This window comes from Babylonia areolata, chromosome 9 (genome assembly GCF_041734735.1).
Source record: "Babylonia areolata isolate BAREFJ2019XMU chromosome 9, ASM4173473v1, whole genome shotgun sequence".
NCBI classification, from domain to species: Eukaryota; Metazoa; Mollusca; class Gastropoda; order Neogastropoda; family Buccinidae; genus Babylonia; species Babylonia areolata.
The window spans coordinates 23,688,555-23,712,895 of NC_134884.1; the positions used below are offsets into that span (position 1 = coordinate 23,688,555).

Below are 24,341 nucleotides of genomic sequence, written 5' to 3' on the forward strand. Positions count from 1 at the left end.
CCATGGATTTTCAAAGCTAGATTCCTGTCAAGCACAACTGTCTGGAAAGACACTTATTTCCATAATAATTTCCCAGAACGTTGGACATGACATTTTCACAGGTTGTCGTAATACCGAGGTTCCTTATCGTGACACACCTCTCCCAAAAGCTGTCGGGTTCACAAAGGCATATGACTTTATCTTCAGCTGAACCTTGGGAACGAAACAGATGACGACCCAAAGAGGACGCACACAATCAACAAGAAAAGCTGACGCAACTTGTGGTGTTTAAGTTCACCACTGTTTCTGTGGAAAGGGGAGCCCTTTAGGGGTACGTACGGGGCATTTGACGGGTACACAGTTGTTTTTTTTTTGGTTTTTTTTTCCGTGTCTTCTTAAACTTCAATTGCAGTTCGCTCTTACGGCTTAGGTCTCATGATATACGTTACGAATCAGAATTAACTGACAGTGGTTTATCATCTACTGTTCCTCATTGAAAAGTTTCTGCTTTTTACATAAGAAATGAACAGTTACAGTGTAAAATAAAACGACCCCCCCCCCCCCCCCCCGCCCCCAGTAACAGGCTCCGTGAAATTAAAAAGTAATGCTAAAATGCAAGATGTTGAAGTTTCATACACAGCTGAAAAAAAGTCTACAAAGCGTGCACTCTCAGTTTCTTTATCCACTGTAAAGCAGTTGAAATGAATCTGGCCACAAAACGCTGTTGTTGTTGTTTTTCCATTCTATCAACCCATGCCAACAAGGCCGTGTGTTTATTCAGTGTCGTGTGCCTTATACCTTTCACCCATGGATATAGGTGTAATTTGAAGAAGAGGAAGAAGAAGCAGAAAAGAAAAATCAGCAGTGTTGTTCCACAGCAAAGCATCATATCAAATAAGTACAAATATGATGAAGATAACGTGTGTTAAGATAATTCTCTTGTTGTTTCCTCTTTCCTTCGTCGACACAATGCACAGCTGGCTGTGTTCACAACCTGCAGAAATCATACAGCAACGTGTTGTGTCCACTGAGCTATAAATAACAACCGCTATTTATAGTTCAATGTCGTCACATGACCGATCGCCATTACAGCAGTGTGAGCCACTTTCCCGTGGATGCGAAGACAACAGTGTTACGTCTCCATCGTCCCGTGAACAGTGATGCGTGATGTGAATAACGCCAAGGGCATTAACTCTGACAGGATATACTAACAACCCGTGGCCGCTTTATGACCAAGCACGTTGCCACACACGTCAAATCGAGTCCGACGGTCGTGAGGATGTCATACTACTAATGGCCAGCCGTGCTAGTGGCAAGTCAGTAATGCGAAAACAAGGTCCACGCTCGGGTTAATCTTAAAGAGTTCACTCATTTCTGTCAACGGTGGGAATGACTCTCTTCCTAATGTCTGTTTGCTTGGTGGTTTTTTGCTGTTGTTTTTTGTTTTGTTTTGAACCCCAAAAGGCGGAGGCTAAGTCTTACTGCCCTACAGCTACCAAGTAAAGACATGTACACCGGATTAAAAATGAATAGAATAAGTAAATAGAATAGAATGAAATAAAATAAATGTTAAAATCACGGTCGAAAGGTAGGGTGTAAAAATTTCAGTCCTCGTAGTTTTACCAAAACTAATTAACACAACGTTTGACCAGAAAATAGTTACACACACACACACGTACACTCATGTTTATGTTCCTAAATTTAGCAGTCACCTAAATAGTTCCAACCACTGAGCTGTCAATGGCAATAAATATATCTGTGCACAGCTCCGTGGTTCCTACTACGCAAACCCATCTGGTGTGGCTAGCACTGCTGATTTAACTGATGTGTGAACGTATAGACTGCTTTGGTTATCATTATTTGCGGAAATCGGTGTTCCCTGTGCATGCAATTTGTCAATCCGGGAGTGATCTCTCTCTCTCTCTCTCTCTCTCTCTCACACACACACACACACACACACACTCTCTCTCTCTCACGCGCGCGCGCGCGCACACACACACACACATCACTAACACATACACATGCGCGCGCGCGCGCGCACACACACACACACACACACGCACGCACGCACGCACGCACACACAAAACATTATTCAGTTATTGAAAAAATCTCGACTACTTTCCCCGGAGACAATGTATCGCCACAGTACAGCTACACACATTAATCTTTCTCCCCCCCCCCTTTTTTTTAAATTTTTACCCTACTGCAAACATGTGTATTTCTTTCACTATCAAAGTAATTTTTCTTTTCTACAACATTTTGCCAGAGACAACCCTTTTGTTGCCATGGGTTCTCTTACATGCATCGAGTACATGCTGCACACGGGGTGTGTGTGTGTGTGTGTGTGTGGGGGGGGTCTTGGTTTATCGTCTTATCCGACCCGCACCCAGGTCTAGTGGAAGCGGGAGTAAAAAAATTAAATAAAATAAGATAAAATAAAATATTAAAAATCCGCAGTCAGTATTATATATCATATAAATAACTATCAAAAATCAAAATCGAATAATGTTCCGAACCCATACAGTGGTAAACTTAAAAATCAGTGTCATCAGTATATCTTATTCTATTTCGTTGTAAAAATAACGGTTTTGTTGCACGCATCTGGACCATTTTTTGTATAGGCCATAGACTATTTTAGAATAGAATAGAATATGTCTATTACCAAGTGTACCGGGGTCACAAGGAATATTGGGAATGGGGGGGCGGGGGGGGGGGGATAATACATAACAAGATACGAACACAAATCGAAAATCATACACAAACACAGATACAGTAGAAATAAGATACATACAAGTGGATATCATTATAAAAACTTGTGCATACTCACGCATGCACGCACTGCACACACACACACACACACACACACACACGTTTGAACAGAAGCTGCATATTACATGTAGATGGGGCTGATGACTAGATATTCAGGTAGATGATTGCTGGTTGCACAATTCTATTTATCACACTGGATTTGTATATATATATATATATATAGAGAGAGAGAGAGAGAGAGAGAGAGAGAGAGGTGTTGGGGACTCGAACTTGTGAACACAGGCTTTCTAGACGGGCGCATTGATTACCACCCCTGGTCACCGCTCCAGCATTGTGGAATGAGGAGAGGAAGAGACTTCACCCCCTACCCCCTACGGCCTTTGAGCGTGGTGAAGCGACTGGAGGCCAGAGTGGAGGGTGGAGGAGTGTCACGCCGGTCCAGCAGATTCCAGTGAGGCTATGGACACGATACGAGGGGCGAAGGAAAGATGTGCCGGGGGGTCGGGGTGGGGAGGGGCTGTCACTGTACTGACTATCTCCTTGTAGTGCTGGGGAGAAATGGCAAGGACAAGGGGGTCGGCTGTGTGTGTGTGTGCGTGTGTGTGTGTGTACATGTGTGTGTGTGTGTGTGTGTGTGTGTGTGTGTACGTGTGTGTATATGTGTGTATACGTGTGTGTGTGTGTGTGTGTGTGTGTGTGTGTGTGCGTGTGTGTGTATGTGTGTGTGTGTGTGCGTGCGTGCGTGCGTACGTGTGTGTGTGTGTGTGCGTGTGTGTGTGCTAGCAACGAGCATCCTGATCAGATTTATGGGGTCCTTTTGAAAGAGACGGGAGGGAGAGAGAGAACACACACACACACACACAGAATGTGTGTGTGTGTGAGAGAGAGAGAGAGAGAGAGAGAGAGTGTGTGTGTGTATCTGTGTGAGAGAGAGAGAGAGAGTATGTGTGTGTGGGGGAGAGAGAGAGAGAGAGAATGACCTGAAGATCTAACACTGACAGTGTGAATTTACGTGATTGGACACGCATGTCTAATTCATTACACTGGACTTCCATGAAACAAACACGACAATCCAAACTGACCAGATCTTGGACTGGGAGTGCAGTTTTAAATAACGACCTGTTAGATTTCACTCTCAATGTCTCGTGTTTCGATATCTCCCGCTGTATTGAAAATGAATTCGTACACATGTTTGAAACAAGTAGCGGAAAAAGAAAGATTACGTACATGTTACGTATTTAATGATTCCTATTTTTCATCTGTTTTCGACTTCTCGAATACATTACAAGCTATTCTACTAGGATGAACGAAACACGTATAATTCTATGAACCGGTTAATTGCCGCATTGTACCACCGTTCCCCTTACGTTTATGGACCATTGGCCTTCACAGTTAAACCTGTTTAAGTGTCAGTGAAGCGGAACAATCCGTTATGCAGAGGAACTGTCGGCACCCGACTGAAGCCTCCGAAGCCATGACTGAGACGCTTTAACGGGAAACAGTCATCACTTTCTCCTTGACACAGCTGTACTGGGCTGTTGACAGACTTTCAACCGAAAAAGCCCCACTTTCTTTGTGGGTATACACCCTTCCTTTTATGTGGGGGGAAGAGGAATGGAGAAAGGGTTGAAGGGGGGTATCCGAGGGATTCAAAGACCCCCCTGTGGCCCCCCCTCCAGGCAACCCGTTTATAATGCCCCCGCCCCCAAGATTCCCCGCCCCCTCCCGTCCCCGAAAGCCTGATTTCATGGGTGAGATTACAAATCACCGTGAAAGGTTGAGCTGGTCAGCTCTGGCCAGCAGGCTTGTTGCACAAGAGCACGCAGACAGACACATACACGCAGACCTAGACACACGCACGCACGCACGCACGCACACACACACACACACACACACACACACACACACACACACTGTTGCTGAGGGGGACTGAAGGTGGGGGGGGGACCTGCTTCCTCAGAAACGAACTGACACACCACTGCTTTTCCCTGGGGCAGCTGGTCAGCCATGCATGACCAGGATGGGTCAGCCAGTGGGTCACCCTGACCGGCACAAGGGCACGGTCCAGACACCGCGTGCTGGGCATTCTAATCGTGCGTGGGAAACAACCCCACTGTACATGTGTACACAGTGGTGGAAAAACTGACCATCAGTACCCAATGCCTCGACCACACCACCTCTCACGAAGAAAGACCACAGCCTTGAACACCAGCCAGTAGATCGTTAAACCACCACAACTGACCCAGGACCTCCTAAAAAGCTCTTTCGCGAAGGCCAAGAACCGATCCATTAAAATCATCGTTAGCTGCAATAGTATGATCTATAACGCGTAACGGGTGTCAATAATAATTATATAAACGAACATGAACAAAAATACACCGATGACAATATGTAGATCTATCGGTATCATTATACTTAAGTAAGCAGAGCCTGGTGTTCCTTTCTGCCAGACATGGATCCAAACACACACACACACACACACACACACACACACACACACACACAAAGACACAACACAACACAACACAACACAACACACCGCACCACACACACACACACACAAACACACCACGACACAAAACACACAGACACACACACACACACACACACACACACACACACACACCTCCTCCAGCACGAAGTCCAAGGGCTGACCATTCCGGACGGCGTTTTCGTCCAGCCCTGTGTCTTCCCGGCATTCCTCGGACAAGATGGTCTCCGTCAGGTCGTTGGGCTGAGGCTTCACGTAGTGCGACTGTAAGGAAACCACCTGGAGACAGGGCAAGCGTTGTCGTCGTCATCATCATCATCATCCTTATATCATTATTGTCATCATCATCATTATTATAACATCATTATTACCACCATCATTCTTCTTATTATTAGTAGTATTATTATCATCACCATTGATGATACTAACATAGCGCCTATCTTAGAGAGTGGTCGGATGGAGAGACACCCTCCCCGCCACCCACCCCTACCCCCACCCCCACGGGGACACATGAAATAAATTTCTTGACGACTCAACTCTTAAGCGCTTATGATTATTATAGCACCCATCGTCGCCGGATCAGACACCAAACTGATAACACTTTGGTCATTTGCACAACATTAACAGGCTGCCATCCTGGGTTTGGCCAGCTGACAGCTGCCTTCAAGCGCTCATCATTCGTTTCCTGTGTCACGTCGTCATTCAGGTCAGACTTCAGTCACGCGCAAACATTTAGAGTGGATATATATATATATATATATATATATATATATATATATATATATATATATATATTTTTTTTTTTTTTTTTTTTAAACTGCGGAAATATAGCCATGGATAACCGGGAAACCAGGGAAATGCAACTGATAGAATTCAGGGGAGACAAGAATCAAGAGAAGAAGACAGAAGGCAGCAGAGGAGAAGAGGTCACGATGTAAACCTCGATCTTGTTGTTGCTCAGTTGTTCTGTTTCGTTGTTGTTGCTGTTTCAAGACAGTATAGGGAACGCTGTAGTTTTGTCTCATTTCTTGAATTAAAACTAAAATGTTTAGACCAGGAAAAGAAGGGAGAGAAGGGGTAGGGTGCAAGCTGGAGCTTGGGAGGGGATGGGGGTGGGGGGTGGGGCGAGGGATGGGAGGGGGGCATGGGGGGGGGGGGGCGGGAGGCAAGAAGAGACAATCAACAGGAAGGGAAAGGAATAGAAATGTTAGAATATGATATAACAAAATAGAACAGTCCAGAATTGCAGAGCACTGCAAGATATAAGACAATGGACAATGAATGGAAGGGAAACTACAAGGCACATAAGAAGCAGAGAAGAAATTATAACAAGACCAGCTGATCATATTCGTTTGTAATACAACAGGATTCGACAAGACGATACACACCGCGGTGCCATGAAGTTCGGAACTGCAACTGATAATGTGGTATAGTGCAAATCAAAAGCCATAAAATAATTATGGTCTACAACAATGAAAACGGTCAGAAGGACCACTGTGGTGGTGGTGGTGTGTCCATCGAGATCGATGATGACCATCGTTGTCATCCAGCTGGGGGATGGGGGGAGGGTGGTGGTGGGGTGGGGGGAAGGATGCTCATGAATCTATCTGTGAGTGCGCAGATGGCTGAATAGTCCAATCTGCGCACGAAATGTTCGCTGACAGTTGGGGCAGACAAAGACAGGCATATCATTGTCAGGGAGCTTGTTTGCCCGTGACTTTCTGGCATGCCTCTTCTGAACAGCTGCAGCAGTCCTGTTGGCCTCGCACAACTTGGCGCCTTTGTGCACAGCAGCGCGCCATTTGTTACGGTCCACTGCAGATTCCTCCCAGGAGTCAGGGTTGATATCAAACGCTTTCAGAGAGACTTTCAGAGTATCTCTGAAGCGCTTCTTCTGACCTCCGTGTGATCTCTTCCCTTGTTGCAGCTCGCCATAGAAGAGCCTTTTGGGCAGCCGATGGTCTGGCATGCGCGCCACATGTCCAGCCCAGCGAAGCTGGGACTGCATCAGGATGGTGAAGATGCTGGGAAGGGTGGCTTTTGCGAGCACCTCTGTGTCTGGGGTCCTGTCTTGCCACTTGATGTTCAGTAGCTTCCTGAGGCATGTTGTGTGGAAGTGGTTCAGCTTCTTGGCATGTCGTTGGTACACTGTCCAAGTTTCGCAGCCGTACAGTAGTGTGGGGAGAACTACTGCTCTGTAGACCTTTAGCTTGGTCTCAAGACTAATGCCTCTTCTGTTCCAGACATTAGCATTGAGTCTACCAAAAGTTGCACTTGCTCTTGCAATCCTGACATTCACTTCATCGTCGATGGTCGCATTTCGTGACAGTGTGCTGCCAAGGTATGTGAACCGCTCCACCGCACTGAGTCTCTGACCGTTGACTGTGATGTTGGGCTCAACGTAGGGTTTCCCTGGGGCTGGCTGATGGAGAACTTCAGTTTTCCTCGTGCTGATGGTAAGGCCGAAATTCCTGCTGGCAGTGGCAAACTTGTCGACGCTGAGTTGCATGTCAGCTTCAGATCCAGCGTTGAGGGCACAGTCATCAGCAAACAAAAAGTCTCTGATGATGTCTGTCATGACCTTCGTTTTTGCTTGAAGCCTTCTGAGATTAAACAGCTTGCCATCTGTTCGGTACTTTAGGCCGATTCCAACATCGCCATCTCTGAAGGCATCAGTAAGCATTGCAGAGAACATGAGGCTGAACAGCGTTGGAGCCAGGACGCAGCCTTGCTTGACACCATTTGTGACAGCAAAAGGAGCAGATGTTTCGCCATTGTCCTGGACTCGAGCCTGCATGCCTTCATGGAATTGGCTGACCAAGGAAATAAATTTCCGAGGGCATCCGTACTTGGCCATGATCTTCCACAGTCCCTCTCTACTCACGGTGTCGACATAGGTGGAGAACAGATCAGCATTTTGCTCCTGACATTTCTCTTGCAGCTGCCTTGCAGCAAACACCATGTCGGTGGTTCCGCGCTCTTTCCGGAATCCACACTGGCTCTCAGGCAAATGACCTTGGTCAAGGTGTGCTGTGAGGCGGTTTAGTAGGATCCTGGCAAGTATCTTGCCTGCGATGGAGAGCAAGGAAATGCCCCGATGGTTATCACAGGCTTGCCGGTTCCCCTTTCGCTTGTACAAGTGAATGATAGATGCATCTTTGAAATCCTGGGGGATCGTCTCTTCTTTCCACATGAGTGAGTACAGCTGATGAAGCTTCTCAGTCAGCACAGTGCCTCCATCCTTGTAGACCTCTGCTGGTATGGAGTCTGAACCAGGTGCTTTGCCACTGGATAGCAGACGGATTGCTTTCTGGGTCTCAAGAAGTGTTGGTGGATCGTCCAGTGCTTCGTTGGTGGGGACTTGTGGGAGACGGTCTATGGCTTCATCATTTATGGAGGAAGGGCGATTTAAGACACTGTTGAAGTGCTCAGCCCATCGTTCGAGAATGTTCTCCTTCTCGGTGATCAAGGTATTCCCATCTGTACCTAACAACGAACTATACGACAGAACAGAACAAAGGAACAACACTGGACATTTTGCAGAAGGTATTAATTTGGACCTGAAACATTCCCGTCTCGGCGTTTGTCCACGTGCAGTACACGCACGCACGCACGCGTTCGTGTGTGTGTGTGTGTGTGTGTGTGTGTGTGTGTGTGTGTGTGTGTGTGTGGTGAAGCGAGTGGAGGGGTGTGGGGGATGCCGCAGAATTGAAACAACAGACTAAAACGTTTGAATCATTTGAACTGTGTTATTCACCACACATCCACGTTTACGTGGAAGAAAAGTGGAGGATGGCAATGCATGCATGATACTGATTATCACAGTTTGGGCCTGCTGAGCCCCCTCCCCCCCCCCCCCCCCCTGCCCTCCAACCCTCCGCCCCCCCCCACGCCCATCCCCCACCCCTCCTCCCGCTCCCCACATCCAACCCACCCCATTTCCAGCCAAGCCTGCTAATTGAGCACAGTGACAGTCCGGCCAGGAACAGACCAAGCCACAGACTGTAAGACCAGCCACAGCCTGTTATGTGCTAATAGACTGGATTACACTGACCCTTCACAGCAAGCCGTCACAGCTGGGTAGGAGGGGTTGGGAGGGTAGGAATAGCTAGCAGAGGACCCATTGACAAGAGGGGAGGGGCCGGGTGTGCAAAGGGAGGAAGGAAGGGAGGAAGGAAGTGTTTGAGGCTGTGCGTGAGAGAGAGGAGGAGGAGGGGGATGTAGAGGGCAATGCTCCAGCGTTCTCTTCAACACCACACTGGGCTATTAGCGGTCCAGGTGGACTTGGTCAGCTATGTCTGGAGTAGAGTGGACACCCGCAGACTGACGCCTAAAAGACAGTCACAGCCCTGTATCACTGTGGGGGGGGGGGGGGGGGGGACATAAGGCGAACAGTCAGACTGCTGTCCGTCCGCTTCAAAGACTAACGATAGATGGAGTTTATCTGGTTTTGACTTAATAACGAGATCTTTGGACTTGGCCACCAAGTGGAAAGTTATCAAAAATCAGTGTCTGTGTGTAACTGGGGGGTATCGGCAGTTAGTGTAAAGGGAGGAAGGGAGGGGCGGGGGGTTAAAGACAATGTCAAATTTAAACCATTCCAGGCACTGAACAAAGGGACAAACTCGTGGATATATATATATATATATATATATATAATATATATATATATATATATATTGGATACATATATATATATATATATATATATATATATATATATATAATCTTGTGCCTGTGAGTGAAACGTGTATGCTCTCTCTCTTTCTCTCTCTCTCTCTTTCTCCCCCCCCCCCCCCGCTCTCTCTCCCTCCCTCCTCTCTCTCCCTTCCTCCCCCCTCTATCTCCCCCCCTCTCTCTCTCTTGATCCGCTCGAGCCACACTGACATCAATAACACTGTGCTCTCGCTTCAACTTTATGGGCTTTTCAGCTTTTCAACAGGTCGTGTATAACACTGCATCCACAAATATATGCAGTGGTAAGATTTGCGTTTCTTCATCAGTGAACACTGCCAGTCCTTTAATGTGCTGTATTCATTATGCCCGTGTTGTTGAAAAGCCGCTTTGTGAAAGGGCATGCTCTGTTCTTGGAAGAAAAAAAAATCCTTGTTCTGGTTTACTGGAAAAAAAAAATTGGGGAAAAGGGGAGGGGGGGGATTTGGGTAGTGAAGGGGGCGGGGATGGGAGTGGGAGTACGTACAGGTAAAAAATACACAAAAAACAACAACAAACAAACAAACTAAACGTCGCAAGAAACTGAATACTAGATTTGTTTTAGAATCAGGTAACATTGAAATGAACATCTCCTGGTTGGCTTATTTGGCCAATGAGCGATCCACAAACTGAAAACTTCAATTCCGTGAATATCCGGACGTGGAGATATAGAGTGTCGAGCGTTGTGGGTTGGATACCGACGCGTGACACAGTGCTAGGACCCACCTTTCTACCTCATCCAATTTCACTCTCTCCCCTCCCCCCCCCCCCCCCCAACCCCCCCCCCCCCCCCCCCCGACCCACACTCCTGCCAGCAAGACCCATCCACGCCCTATTCCCCATCAAATCCCCCCCCACTTCCCCTTCCCCCCATCCACGACCCCCCCCCCCCCTCACTCTTATTTCTTCCGGCGATGTTCAACAACGTCGACTACATAACACAAACTATACAGTGATAAGAAACTCTAGGGAGAGCTGGACAATACAAGGTCTTCAGAGAAGAAGACCCCCCCCCCCCCCCCGCCCCTCCCTCCACTCAGTCCAGTAATTCGGCCCTTAACTCCTTACACTCTGAGGGCGGCAGTGAGCACCAGAGAAGCAGACCACAGCAAAGCAGCTGTTGTTCCCACGGTGTCATCCCAAGTCACCGATTCCTGACTCGCCTGTCACTATACTGGGTTTTTTTTTTATATTATAATTATTATTTATTTATTTATTTATGTAAGCTTATCTAGTATTTATTCACCTTTTTTTCTCAATGCCTGACTAAGCGCGTTGGGTTACGCTGCTGGTCAGGCATCTGCTTGGCAGATGTGGTGTAGCGTATATGGATTTGTCTGAACGCAGTGACGCCTCCTTGAGCTACTGAAACTGAAACTATACTGGTCAGTCCTGATTTACCTGTTCCAGTTTACCCGTGTACTCTCTCTCTCTCTCTCTCTCTCTCGTCTATGTGAACTGGGCTTTGGATATGTATGGGAATATCAAGGAGTAGGTAATGCGAATATGTTTCTGAAAACTTTTCGTCAGCGTTTGATAGACTGTAGATGGCAAAAACTGGGAAAAAACATATTCCCAGTGAAAGATTCTGTCTCTATAGATCTTAAACTTCTACACATTTAGTTAAGAATTATCTTGTGTTTAACATGGAGAGACATATACGAGTGTTATTAACAAGATTTAGATTTGGCATTTCTGAAATCTGTATGCACAGAGACCGTTATATAAGTATTGATAATACAGAGAAGCTGTGTCCTTTGTGCAAGCAGTCAAATGAAGATGAAGTGCATTTTGTTTTGATGTGTCCTGTGTTACATGGTTTTCGCGTAAGACTTATTCCAAAGAAATATTGTGAACGTCCATGTTTGTTTAAATCATGTTTATTGATGGCATCATCTGATAATGGTGTCATACGTAATATCGCATTGCATTTACATAGAGCATTCAAGTGAAGAGAAACGGTATTATCAAAATTTCTGTAGTTAATTAGTATTATCAAAATTTCTGTAGTTAATTAGTATTATCAAAATTTCTGTAGTTAATTGTGAAAATGGTGAGTGTTTACTGATGGTTATGGTGACATCTGCATATGTTATCGCCCTTCATATGGGGCTGTGGCCTTCAGTGAATAAATCATCTCAGTATATATATATATATATATATCGCGTGCACACGCACATGTACATGTGTGTGTTAAACAAAAAATCTTATTTTCTTTATATATGTGTGTGTAACTGTTTATGAGTGTGTGTGCATGCGTGCGCGCGCGCGCATGTGTGTGTGTGTGTGTGTGTGTGTGTGTGTGTGTGTCTGTGAGTGTCTGTCTGTCTGTCTGTCTGTCTGTATGTTTTTAGAGAGAGATGGAGGGAAGAGAAAGAGAGGCCAAATGGTGGAAACGGGTACAGCAGTCAATAGGTCAGGCGAAAGATGACACCAACAAACTCTCATGAGGACATCTTCAGATCCTGCATGCCAGGACTACCGGGATGGTGGTACAATCACAGAGCAGATCAAACAGGACATGGCGCATCGAACCTGCTCGAGCATGTTCCCAATAATAGCAATTATTGGTGGAATATGTCATCAGAAACTGCCCGCAAGAGAGAACATTTCTTTTCTTTTTTTTTTTTTTTTTTTTTTTTTTTAAACTGTATCTGCCGTTTTGTCTTCGTCCATAAACCGTATGGGTGAGTTTAACTATTGGCGTTTCGTCAAGTTGTTCGTGGCTGTGGTCTTTTAGTCCATGAGCTGCAGAAGGGATATATATATATATATATATATATATATATATATATATATATATATATATATATAAAATATACACCGTGTATTCTGACGCTGAAGGCAATCGTACTGCAAGCCACCACTCTGATTTTCTCCAAACCTATCATTCCTCTTATATTCTATAGTGGCTCTTCGGGCCCCAAGTCTAGACATAAAGAGTTAGTTTAGTACTGCTCAGTATATATATCGAGCACCTCTCCACACCGTGCTCCGCATACTACAGTATAGTAACTTGACTTCAGTAAACCCATAGCGGCCTGACATGTCTATACACTGTGGACCCCTGTACCACTCTGTACAGGCAATAGTGGACAGGCAGACACCTCTTTGTTTGTCGGACTTAATTAAGAAAACAACAGCTTAAGTGAACAGAGGAGATAGGGAATGCGCGCAAGCATGCATACACACACACACACACACACACACACACATATACATACAAGCACGCGCGAGAACTCATACCACAGACACACTGACAGACACACACTCACTCACATATACACAGATTATCGTTTACCGATCGTAACCAGAATCAAAATCAGAATAACTTTATTATCTCAGTTGGATAAATTATGTGCTTAGTCAACTAGTGCTGAGAAAACCCATACCACATGCACTCCAGTTTCAGCTAATAATCTAATAATTTATCCAGTAATGATATTTATGATGATCAAAGTGGTACATAATATCACACACGGGTCACATTTACTTATTTAGTAATGAAAATTTTGTAACATCAGTTATTAATGTCTGGGGAAAAAACCCAACTATATAAACAAGCAAGGAAGCCTGAACATTTTCATTTTTACAATATACAGTTCAGCAGTGTGTGTGTGTGTGTGTGTGTGTGTGTGTGTGTGTGTGTGTGTGTGTGTGTGTGTGTGTATTTGCTTTTTTTGTGTGTGGTGTTGTGGTGGTGGTTTTGTTTTCGAAAGAAACCAATTGCGAGGATCTTTTAGAGGCTGTAACCAGTAACCTCTGGCAACAACAGAGAGGACACAAGCACCACAAGACAGAACTGGGGAACACGACATAATAAAACACCTGGCTGGAAAGTCTCCGTGGATACTAGAGGTGACACATACCAGCTGTGAGTTTGGCTGGGGGGCTGTGGGGGGGGGGGGGGGGGGGTATTTTTCTCGCCAAACTCACTCCCAACCCCAACCCCCCTCACACCATAGAAAATGATTTGGTGTAACCACATTTCCCAGCCAGCTGAAAGTCAACGACTGAGAAGGCTGTTTTCATGGACCAAGCCTTTACGTGTGATCCCCGACAACTCTTAACTCACTCAGTACGGCCAGTCCTCTCTTCTCCTCTACACAGACCCCTCGGATGTCCAGTGGGTGTCTGAATGACCCAACCTTTAGCTTCCGTCGTCAGAATTGTGGTATCTTTGTCCACATTCACGTCTTCAGTATAAGAGCCTTCCGCTTGCAATATTTTGATGATGGTAATTAGGGTGAAACGCTGTTAACGTCGTCTCTTTCGCCGTTCGTATGGAAAGAGTTAAACCTCCGAAATTTCAAGTCCTTTCAACTACTCTGCAGGACAGAAGTGCTCTTGTGTCGCTGTCGTCAGTCCTGGTAGAGCTGACTTACTGAGTGATGTAACCTGACCCTAAAGACACACTACACTTTGTACAGTGCTGTGTAGTAAAGCTCCCCGCCCCCTACCCCTCTACCCCCGCTCTCACCCCCGTCCCTCCCCAACACCCCTGTCTGTCTCTCCCTGTATGCCCAGTCTTTCTTGAGGAGCCGGACCCTGCAGTTCAACCTGACTTCACGGCAGAACGGGTTCAGGTCCGGTTTGTATTGGGCCTCACTGACTGCACAAACATCACACACTGTGCTGAGGGAGGGGGTAAGGGGTGGGGCGGTGTGGTGGGGGGGGGGGGGAGGAGGCGGGGGGGGAGGTCCACTGGCTAAACTGACATGTAGTGGGCAGGCCCAGCGGCCAAGCATTCACACACACTCACACACCCACCCACACACACGTGATGCGTGCGCGCATTTAAACACACACACACACACACACACACACACACAGGCTATTCCGGGAAAACTGTGCCACCGAAACAACCGTTTATTTGAGCTCCACGATAGCTAGCCATCCCCGCCCTCTGGACAAATAATCTCTCCCTCCTCAGCGAGCTTTGTGCAGGTCAGAGCTTCAGTCATGAGACACGTCTCCTTCTCTGTCACCAAAATGCTGGAGACGTCCAACAAAAAGATTGTGTGGTTGCGTCAGTGCAGTGAATCAGAAGGGAGGGTGTTTCAGTTTTGTTGTTGTTGTTGTTGTTTTTCCCTCCGTGAGCAAAAACTATTTAATTGCCATCCGAACTCATTAGTTATCCACCACCACCACCCCTCCCTGCCTCCTCCCAAGTCATATTTCCATCTGTCTCCACCTGCATCCTCTTGTGTGTCCCCGATTGTGTGTGTGTGTGTGTGTGTGTGTGAAACTGGTTCTCCTTGCTCTCTTGAACAAAAGTCACCTGAGGGTGAGGCTGTAAAAATAATCGCACTTTCCTTGCAGGAAAGGTTCAGTTGGACTGCAAGGTTGCTTTACAACAAAATAAGCGGTGTGTGTGTGTGTGTGTGTGTGTGTGTGTGTGTGTGTGTGTGTGTGTGTGTTTATCTGTCAGTAAGTGGACGCGATGTGAAAGTAAAGGTTTCTACCTACAACTGCATGAAGGAGAGTTACATCGTTATCTGCTCCAGTGTATCCGGTGGAAGGAGGGAGGAGAGCGGATCTGGCCTGAACTACCTGAAGTCCTCCCGACCACAGATAAGACCTATCTATATCACTCTGAACACACAGGCATCCCGGGCCTGACTGCACGATTTAGTGGACCACCACCACCACCAACCTCCACCACCTGTCTGTGGCTTGACTCATGTACTGGCTACCAGACAGATGGATAAAAAGAAAGAAAGCAAGCAAGCAAGCAAGAAGAAAAATGACAATAATCTCTCTCTCTCTCTCCACACACACACACACACACACACACACACACACATACATATATATATCATTATACACACAGACACACACACACACACACATTCTCTCTCTCTCTCTCTCTCTCACACACACACACACACACACACACCTGCACTTGTTTACATCCACTCCCCACCACCATCCACCATGTTGTATGAAATAAAATGTTTGGAACTCTTCCCTGGTAATGATGTCTGAAGACTGTGTGTGTGTGTGTATCTGTCGGTGAGATCAGCAGACCAGACGAGGACCTGCGGCCCAGTTAACCTCCCTCTCCAGGACGGGACGTGACGTGACGTGGTGTGACAGTATAGTAATGGCACGAGGGCGTGACGTGGTGTGACAGTATAGTAATGGCATGAGGGCGTGACGTGGTATGGCAGTATAGTAATGATACCAGGACGTGACGTGGTGTGACAGTATAGTAATGACACCAGGACGTGACGTGACGTGGTGTGACAGTACAGTAATGACACCAGGCCGTGACGTGACGTGACAGTATAGTAATTACACCAGGGCGTGACGTGGTGTGACAGTATAGTGATGACAACAGGGCGTGACGTGGTGTGACAGTAAAGTAATGACACCAGGGCGTGACGTGGTGTGACAGTATATAGTAATGACACCAGGGCGTGACGTGGTGTGACAGTATAGTAATGACACCAGGACGTGACGTGACGTGGTGTGTGATAGTATAGTAATGACACCAGGACGTGAATTGGTGTGACAGTATAGTAATGACACCAGGGCATGACGTGACGTGGTGTGACAGTATAGTAATGGCATGAGGGCGTGACGTGGTATGGCAGTATAGTAATGATACCAGGACGTGACGTGGTGTGACAGTATAGTAATGACACCAGGACGTGACGTGACGTGACAGTATAGTAATTACACCAGGGCGTGACGTGGTGTGACAGTATAGTGATGACAACAGGGCGTGACGTGGTGTGACAGTAAAGTAATGACACCAGGGCGTGACGTGGTGTGACAGTATATAGTAATGACACCAGGGCGTGACGTGGTGTGACAGTATAGTAATGACACCAGGACGTGACGTGACGTGGTGTGTGATAGTATAGTAATGACACCAGGACGTGAATTGGTGTGACAGTATAGTAATGACACCAGGGCGTGACGTGACGTGGTGTGACAGTACAGTAATGACGCTAGGACGTGACGTTACGTGGTGTGACAGTATAGTAATGACACCAGGGCGTGATGTGACAGTATAGTAATGACACTAGGGTGTGACGTGACGTGGTGTGACAGTATAGTAATGACACCAGGACGTGACGTGACGTGGTGTGACAGTATAGTAATGGCACGAGGGCGTGACGTGACGTGGTGTGACAGTATAGTAATGGCACGAGGGCGTGACGTGGTGTGACAGTATAGTAATGACACCAGGACGTGACGTGACGTGGTGTGACAGTATAGTTATGACACCAGGACGTGACGTGACGTGGTGTAACAGTATAGTTATGACACCAGGACGTGACGTGACGTGGTGTGACAGTACAGTAATGACACCAGGGCATGACGTGACGTGGTGTGACAGTATAGTAATGACACCAGGATGTGACGTGGTGTGACAGTATAGTAATGACACCAGGACGTGACGTGATGTGGTGTGACAGTACAGTAATGACACCAGCGTGTGACGTGACGTGGTGTGACAGTATAGTAATGACACCAGGACGTGGCGTTGTGTGACAGTATATAGTAATAACACCAGGGCATGACGTGACGTGGTGTGACAGCATAGTAATGACACCACGGCGTTATGTGACGTGATGTGACAGTACAGTAATAACACCAAGACGTGACTTGAGGTGTGACAGTATAGTAGTGACACCAGGACATGACGTGGTGTGACAGCATAGTAATGACACCACGGCGTTATGTGACGTGATGTGACAGTACAGTAATAACACCAAGACGTGACTTGATGAGGTGTGACAGTATAGTAATGACACCAGGGCGTGACGTAGTGTGATAGTATATAGTAATAACACCAGGACGTGACGTGATGTGGTGTGACAGTATAGTAATGACACCAGGGCGTGACGTGGTGTGACAGTATAGTAATGACACCATGGCGTGACGTGGTGTTACAGTATAGTAATGGCACCAGGGCGTGACGTGGTGTGAAAGTATATAGTAATGACACCAGTACGTGACGTGGTGTGACAGTATAGTAATGACACCAGGGCGTGATGTGACGTGGTGTGACAGTATAGTAATGACACCAGGGCGTGACGTGACGTGGTGTGACAGTATAGTAATGACACCAGGGCGTGACGTGACGTGGTGTGACAGTATAGTAATGACACCAGGGCGTGACGTGACGTGGTGTGACAGTATAGTAATGACACCAGGGCGTGACGTGGTGTGACAGTATACTAATGACACTAGGGCGTGACGTGGTGTGATAGTATAGTAATGACACCAGAACGTGACGTGACGTGGTGTGTGACAGTATAGTAATGACACCAGGACGTGAATTGCTGTGACAGTATAGTGATGACACCAGGGCGTGACGTGACGTGGTGTGACAGTATAGTGATGACACCAGGGCGTGACGTGACGTGGTGTGACAGTATAGTGATGACACCTGGGCCGCTGTATGGGGACTGAAGAAGATACGGGTCGTACCTCAAAACGTCTCTTATAACAGTGACACCGCCCCCCATATCCACATCTCTACCCCCTCCACCCACCCGTGGAGAAGCCCCCACACCCCCCACTCCAGGGAAGCACACCTGGGCACAAATTTCTGGAGATGATGAGCAGATCGCCACTTTCCTTACAGCTCTCCGGCTCCTACTGTGGCGGCGTGAAGCACAGAAAGGGAGATCCCCCAGGACCTAGCTGCCAGAAAGGGCTGACTGTTCTTGCCATGACACCCCTGGGGTTGACTTTTGTCAGTAATGGCAACTCGCCACACTGGCGAGAGAGGACCTTCTGTTCGGTCACGCCTTTTGAGTATGAACTGACGATGGGGGAAAATATTGTCCACCCTTTACTGACTGCGTACAAACAACCATTCCAAATCATGGGGTGTGTGTGTGTGTGTGTGTGTGTGCGTGTGTGTGTGTACCAGAAACAGAAGGGTGTAGCCTTTAGGGTGAGAAGGGGAGATCAGAGAAAAGGAGCTTGATGCGGAGAGGGTTGGAAGTGTGTAGGGGAGGAGGGGGGAGGGGGGGGGGGGTATGCCGCGCTCTCTCGGTCCCGCTTGCGATTGTATAGACTGGATGTATGTAGGCTCATACACTACCACAGCCATCACTGTTCACGACAGCAAACAGAACCACACGTAACATAAAGCAGACCTGTTTGTTATCCATTTGGTCAAGGAGCTGATTATAGCCATGTTCGCATTTCGACGTGTTTAGACTAACTGAAGACTGCATGTTTTAACCGCACGGTTTTTGCGTGGAGCCCCAAACCATAAAACACAGCCAAAATAGAATGAAAACAGGTAAAAAAAAAAAAAAAATTAAAAAAAAAGTTGGAAGCGGAGGGTGGGGCGTAGGGGCGAAACGTCGCACTAGAAATCTGCCTTCCTTTAGTCTTTCACACACACACACACACACACACACACACACATGTGTACTTCACCGGCAATTTTTAAACGCTCTTCTGCCCATAATATCATTAATTCATTACATTAAACGGGATAGTCACGCGCTCTCCTTTTTCAGTCTTCTAGAACGTCGCCAACACCACACACTTGTCGTTTACGAGGGATAATTCATTTTATGACACCGGATGCAGTTTCTCACGTGCTGTTGATAAATTGCCATGGCTGGCTTAATTAAAAACACTGCGCGCTCAGCTCTCTCTCTCTCTCGTATTATACAGAAAGAACACGAGTGGCCGCGGAAAGGACACACACACACGGACACACTTTTTTTGCGGGCGAAAACTCCACGGATCACTCAGTGGGGGGGTGGGGGTGGGGGGTTACGTGACGTAATTTCTCTGTTCCCATAATCCATCTAAAGGAGAAGGAAATCATGCACAATGCCCCGTCACATGCAATGGTGATAAAATAGATCATATATAAAGTATTAGTGTTCACACTTTGAACGTGATGATAAAAAAAAAGGTGAAAATGGAGAAGAGGCGGGAAGGGCGGCGTCGGGGGGTGGGGGCGGGGGTGGGGGATGGCGGGGGAGGGCGTGTTATCCATTCGGAGACACCTGGATTAGTAGCGCTTTGAAATCGTCGTGTGATGGGCATGCGTATCACATATATATATCATCATAATCAAGAGAACCGTTCCGATCCACTGAGCTGGAAACGCCTCATACTTTTATTTATTGCTCAGTGTGTTTCTCCCTCATTCCACATTGTTCTTTCTCTCTCTTTTCCCCCCTCAATCCCCTCCTCCTCACCCTAATCATCATCATCATAGAAAAAACAACAAATAATAATAATATCCTTTACTTTCAGTCTAATGTCATCATCTTAGATGAACAGACTATAAATGAATAAACGACGATACAACGGTAGAGTGATCAAACTGCCTAGTAGTGGAAGCCATCCGACTTTGTTTTCTGTCGTTCTGTTTGAAATGAATGCATTCGAGACGCATCCCGGTCTGGTATGAGTACGAGAAAAGCTGTTGACAACAGACGAAGAATTAAATAGCCAGAAGAATCGTATGACAGTCAATCGTGTTCGACTTTGAGTATGACCATCAGAACAGCAGAGGAGGTAACTGCTGTCCTGAATATATGGGCTAAAATTTGATTACAGTGGACAGTGTCTTGCCCACGTTGCCCACTCTCGGCCAAGAGGGTTTTAAGGACAGTCGGCGTTGGGATGTTTCCCAAAGGCCAGCTAGCCCCCAAGGCTGCAGCACTAAGAGCCAGTGCAATTTTGCCTCCTGGTTTGCTGGTAGAATCCCTGAAGCAAAGCAACGGCGAAAGAAGACAAGCCCAGAATAAGCCAGTAGAAACTCACAAGTACCCCCCACTTTCCCGTCAGACTCAAATCACATCGTGTTGCTTAGTTATGTAGCTCCAGGGACTTATAAACAGAATATAAATGACTATTTTGAAGTCTATGTTACAGCCCAGTCGACCGCAAATAAACTGGGCCATTTCAGGGTCGGTGCTGCCGTCAAACTCATCCGGGTCCTCAGGCAATGGTGTCAGTCAGCTCAACACTGTGGGAGCGGAGCTGAGGGGAATAACTCTAATACCATTGATGGATGAATGCGCGCACGTGCGTGAGTGCGTGTGTGCGTGTGTGTGTGTTCTATGAATTAATGCATTTTGTTTTAATCTGAGCCTTGTTTACTTTTATAACTTTTATCATCTTACATCTAATCAATCTCTGAAATGTGCTTTTGATTTATATGAATACATTAAATATTTTTTGTTGGCAGAGAGCTGTTGAAATGGTTTTTTTTAAGGCATGTAAAATTCATCTGGATGATGTAAGGCGCTTTGAGCAGCATTGGTACTGGATATCGCGCCATAGAAAAATTATGTATTATTATTATTATTATCATGATTGTGCACAGAAAAGTTAAGACACGAGAAAACGATAGAAAGTGTCAGTGAAGAAGTTTTTTTTTAGTTGAAAAGAACTAACTGGATTACTGAACTCAGTCTTGTGGGGTTTGAAAGGTTTTCTGCATTAACTTTTACTATTTTTTATATGTCATTTAGTCTTACATATGTATATCTTAGTCAATGTCATGTGAAACTGTGTTGAATTTGTACATATTTTACTAAACTTAGTCTTAAATTTGTAAATCTTTTCGTAAAGTGCGGTGAGCCCCATCTGAGATGGGGGTACTGCGCTATATAAGCCTGCATTTTTATGATGATGATGATGATTATTTATTATTATTATTATTATTATTATTATCGCGGAGACTGGGCGTGTCAAACTTAACGAACGACTGAGAAGGAGAAGAAGAAAGGTCACGGCAACTTTCAGCAGTGGTGTTCAGGGAGCAAGATGATCCCGTTATGACTTGCATACCAATATCACATTATTGATTAGACAGTAATAATAAATTACAAGGGGGTGAGTGGGGGGTGGGGGTGGCGTGGGGGGGTACCGGGATGTATGTGAAAAAGTAAGAATATTTTGGCAAAGGCGTCAGAATGAGAGTGACAGAAGATAAGGAGGGACACACTCACAATCAGAGGCTTTCAGTCAGAGAGAGAGAGAGAGAGAGAGAGGGGGGGGGGGAGGGCAGACAGCAGAGACAGACAGCAAGACTGAGAAAGGTGGAGAGAAACTAAGTCAGAGAAACAGAGAAAGAGAGCAAGCCATCAATCGACAATTGTATACAGCAGCAGCAGCAACAGCCCGTGGCCAGATGACAGCCACAGCTAGAACAGAAAAAAAGGAAAGTGAACTGATTTCCACAGCAGCCACAGTGGAGTGCTGTGTGTGTGTGTGTGTGTGTGTGTGTGTGCGCGCGTGTATGCGTGCGTGGGTGTGTGTGTGTACGTGTGCGTGCGTTTGGAGTGGGTGAGAGCTGGGTTGACTGAAAGGGGGGTGGAGCCTGTCGTGCCTTTTGTTGTCCATCAGCTGTGCAACAGGTTGTGTCCACAGGCACGCGCCCAGACTGCTGAGGGGGGGGGGGGGGGGGAGGGGGGGGATGACGAAAGGGGGGAGAGAAAAGAAAAGGGGGGAGAGAAGATGGGGAGTGGGGTGGGTGGGAAGAGGTGGATGGAGGTGGGTATACAACAATAAAGGAAGTGTGTGGGGGAGAAGGCGGAGGGAGGTGGGGGGTCGGGGGCGGGTAGAGGGAAGGGGATTAAAAGAAAGTGTGTACGTGAGGGAGTGGGGTGGGAGACAAATAGGTGGTGTCTGGAGGGTTGGGGGGTGGGGGGGGGGTGGAGGGGGGGGGGGAGAGGCATGGAGGATTGATGTGTAGTAGGAATAGAAGTGGTTTATATTTGGCGGCCAAGGTGTACTGCTGTGATATGAGTGTATAGGGAGAAAAGAAAGTGAAGGATTGAGGGAAAAGCGGGGATTGGGATAGAGATAGACAGATAGAGAGAGAGAGAGAGAGGGGGGGGGAAGGGGGGGGGGGGGCGATAAAAACAGGGAGAAAGATTCGGAGCCTCTACAGATATGGGTGGAGGCTGAATCGATACAATCATGGGTCTAGGGGGGATTTTTCCCTCGATTCTATCACTGTACGGTTCGAGTTTTCACACACACACACACACCTCCCAACGTTTGATTCCCGAACACTCGCATACACATTCCCGCAGCTGTGTTGGCTTTTCGTCACTGACGATCGACACGTTTAGAAACCTGTACGAGTATTACTCATTTACTGAAAGAATTAGCCATGTTCTTATTCATGTTCACTATCACAAGGAACAGCCATGTTCTTCTTTATGTTCACTATCACAAGCATTAGCCACCATCATCTTCTTCAGTCATGATCACTGTCACAAGGATTAGTTATTGTCTTCTTCTTTACATGTCAAAGTAACAAGGATTTACGTTCACCACTGTCACGAGGATTTAGCCATCTTCTTCGCATTCACTGTCAGAATGTTTAGCCACCTTTTTTACGGTCATTGTCAATCAGGCATCTTATTTGCGTTCACTGTCACAAGTGGAGTATTAGCCATCTTCGTTATATTCACTGTTACACAAGGATCAGCTATGATCTTCTTTGCGTTCAACCTCATAAATATTAGCCATCTTCTTTGCGTTCACTGTCATAAAGATTAACCATCTTTTTTCTGCGTTCATTGTCACAAGAATTAGCCATCTTCTTTGAGTTCACTACAGTCACAGCGATTAGGCATCTTTACGTTCACTGTCATACGGATTAGCCATCTTCTTTACGCTCACTGTCAAGAGGATTAGCTATCTTCTTTACGTTCATTGTCACAAGGATTAGCCATCTTTACATGATGAATTCACTACTGCCACAAGGATTAGCCATCTTTACATTCACTACTGCCACAAGAATTAGCCATCTTTACATGATGAATTCACTATTGCCACAAGGATAAGCCATCTTCACATTCACTACTGCCACAAGAATTAGCCATGTTTACGTCCACTGTCACAAGGATAAGCCATCTTCACGTTCGCTACTGTCACAAGAATTAGCCATGTTTACGTTCACTGTTGTCACAAGGATAAGCTGACCATGCTTTTGTGGACAGCATAATACAGTGACTGAACCGCTACCACCAGCTGACGAGTCAGCTTTTTAAATAGCGTCATGATGATGGAAGCAACAGGCTGTATCAATGTCTGGACTATTTGTGTACAGGGCAATAGTTGTGGAAAGATGGTGTTTAACACCATGCTGCAACCAGTACTGATACACTGTCCGAATTGTTGTCATCCACCAACCCCCGCCCTCTTTCCAATGGTGAGTGTTTACGTGTGCAAACGCGCATCCAAGAGGTTGCGTCATTTAATGATGTAGGCAATACGTTTAAGGTAACACCGATGATTAACAATATAATCAGTAAATCGATTGATTTGTTGCAAACAGCCGGTTCAGTATGTAGAATGATATTCAGTCTACCAAGTACCAGACAATGCTTTTTTGTGTTGTTTTTATTTGTTTGTTTGTGTTTGCAT

At 46.4% G+C, this 24,341-nt stretch overlaps 1 protein-coding gene across 2 annotated transcripts in view; it reads right to left on the minus strand.

Annotated features, from left to right (window-relative positions):
• LOC143286145 (RNA-binding protein fusilli-like) overlaps positions 1-24,341 on the minus strand; it is a 70,913-nt gene that overhangs the window by 44,799 nt on the left and 1,773 nt on the right. For both annotated transcript variants that reach the window (XM_076593749.1, XM_076593748.1), the window contains exon 2: positions 5,376-5,519. In XM_076593749.1, the coding sequence (XP_076449864.1) occupies positions 5,376-5,519 (144 nt within the window). The remainder of the gene's footprint in view (positions 1-5,375; positions 5,520-24,341) is intronic.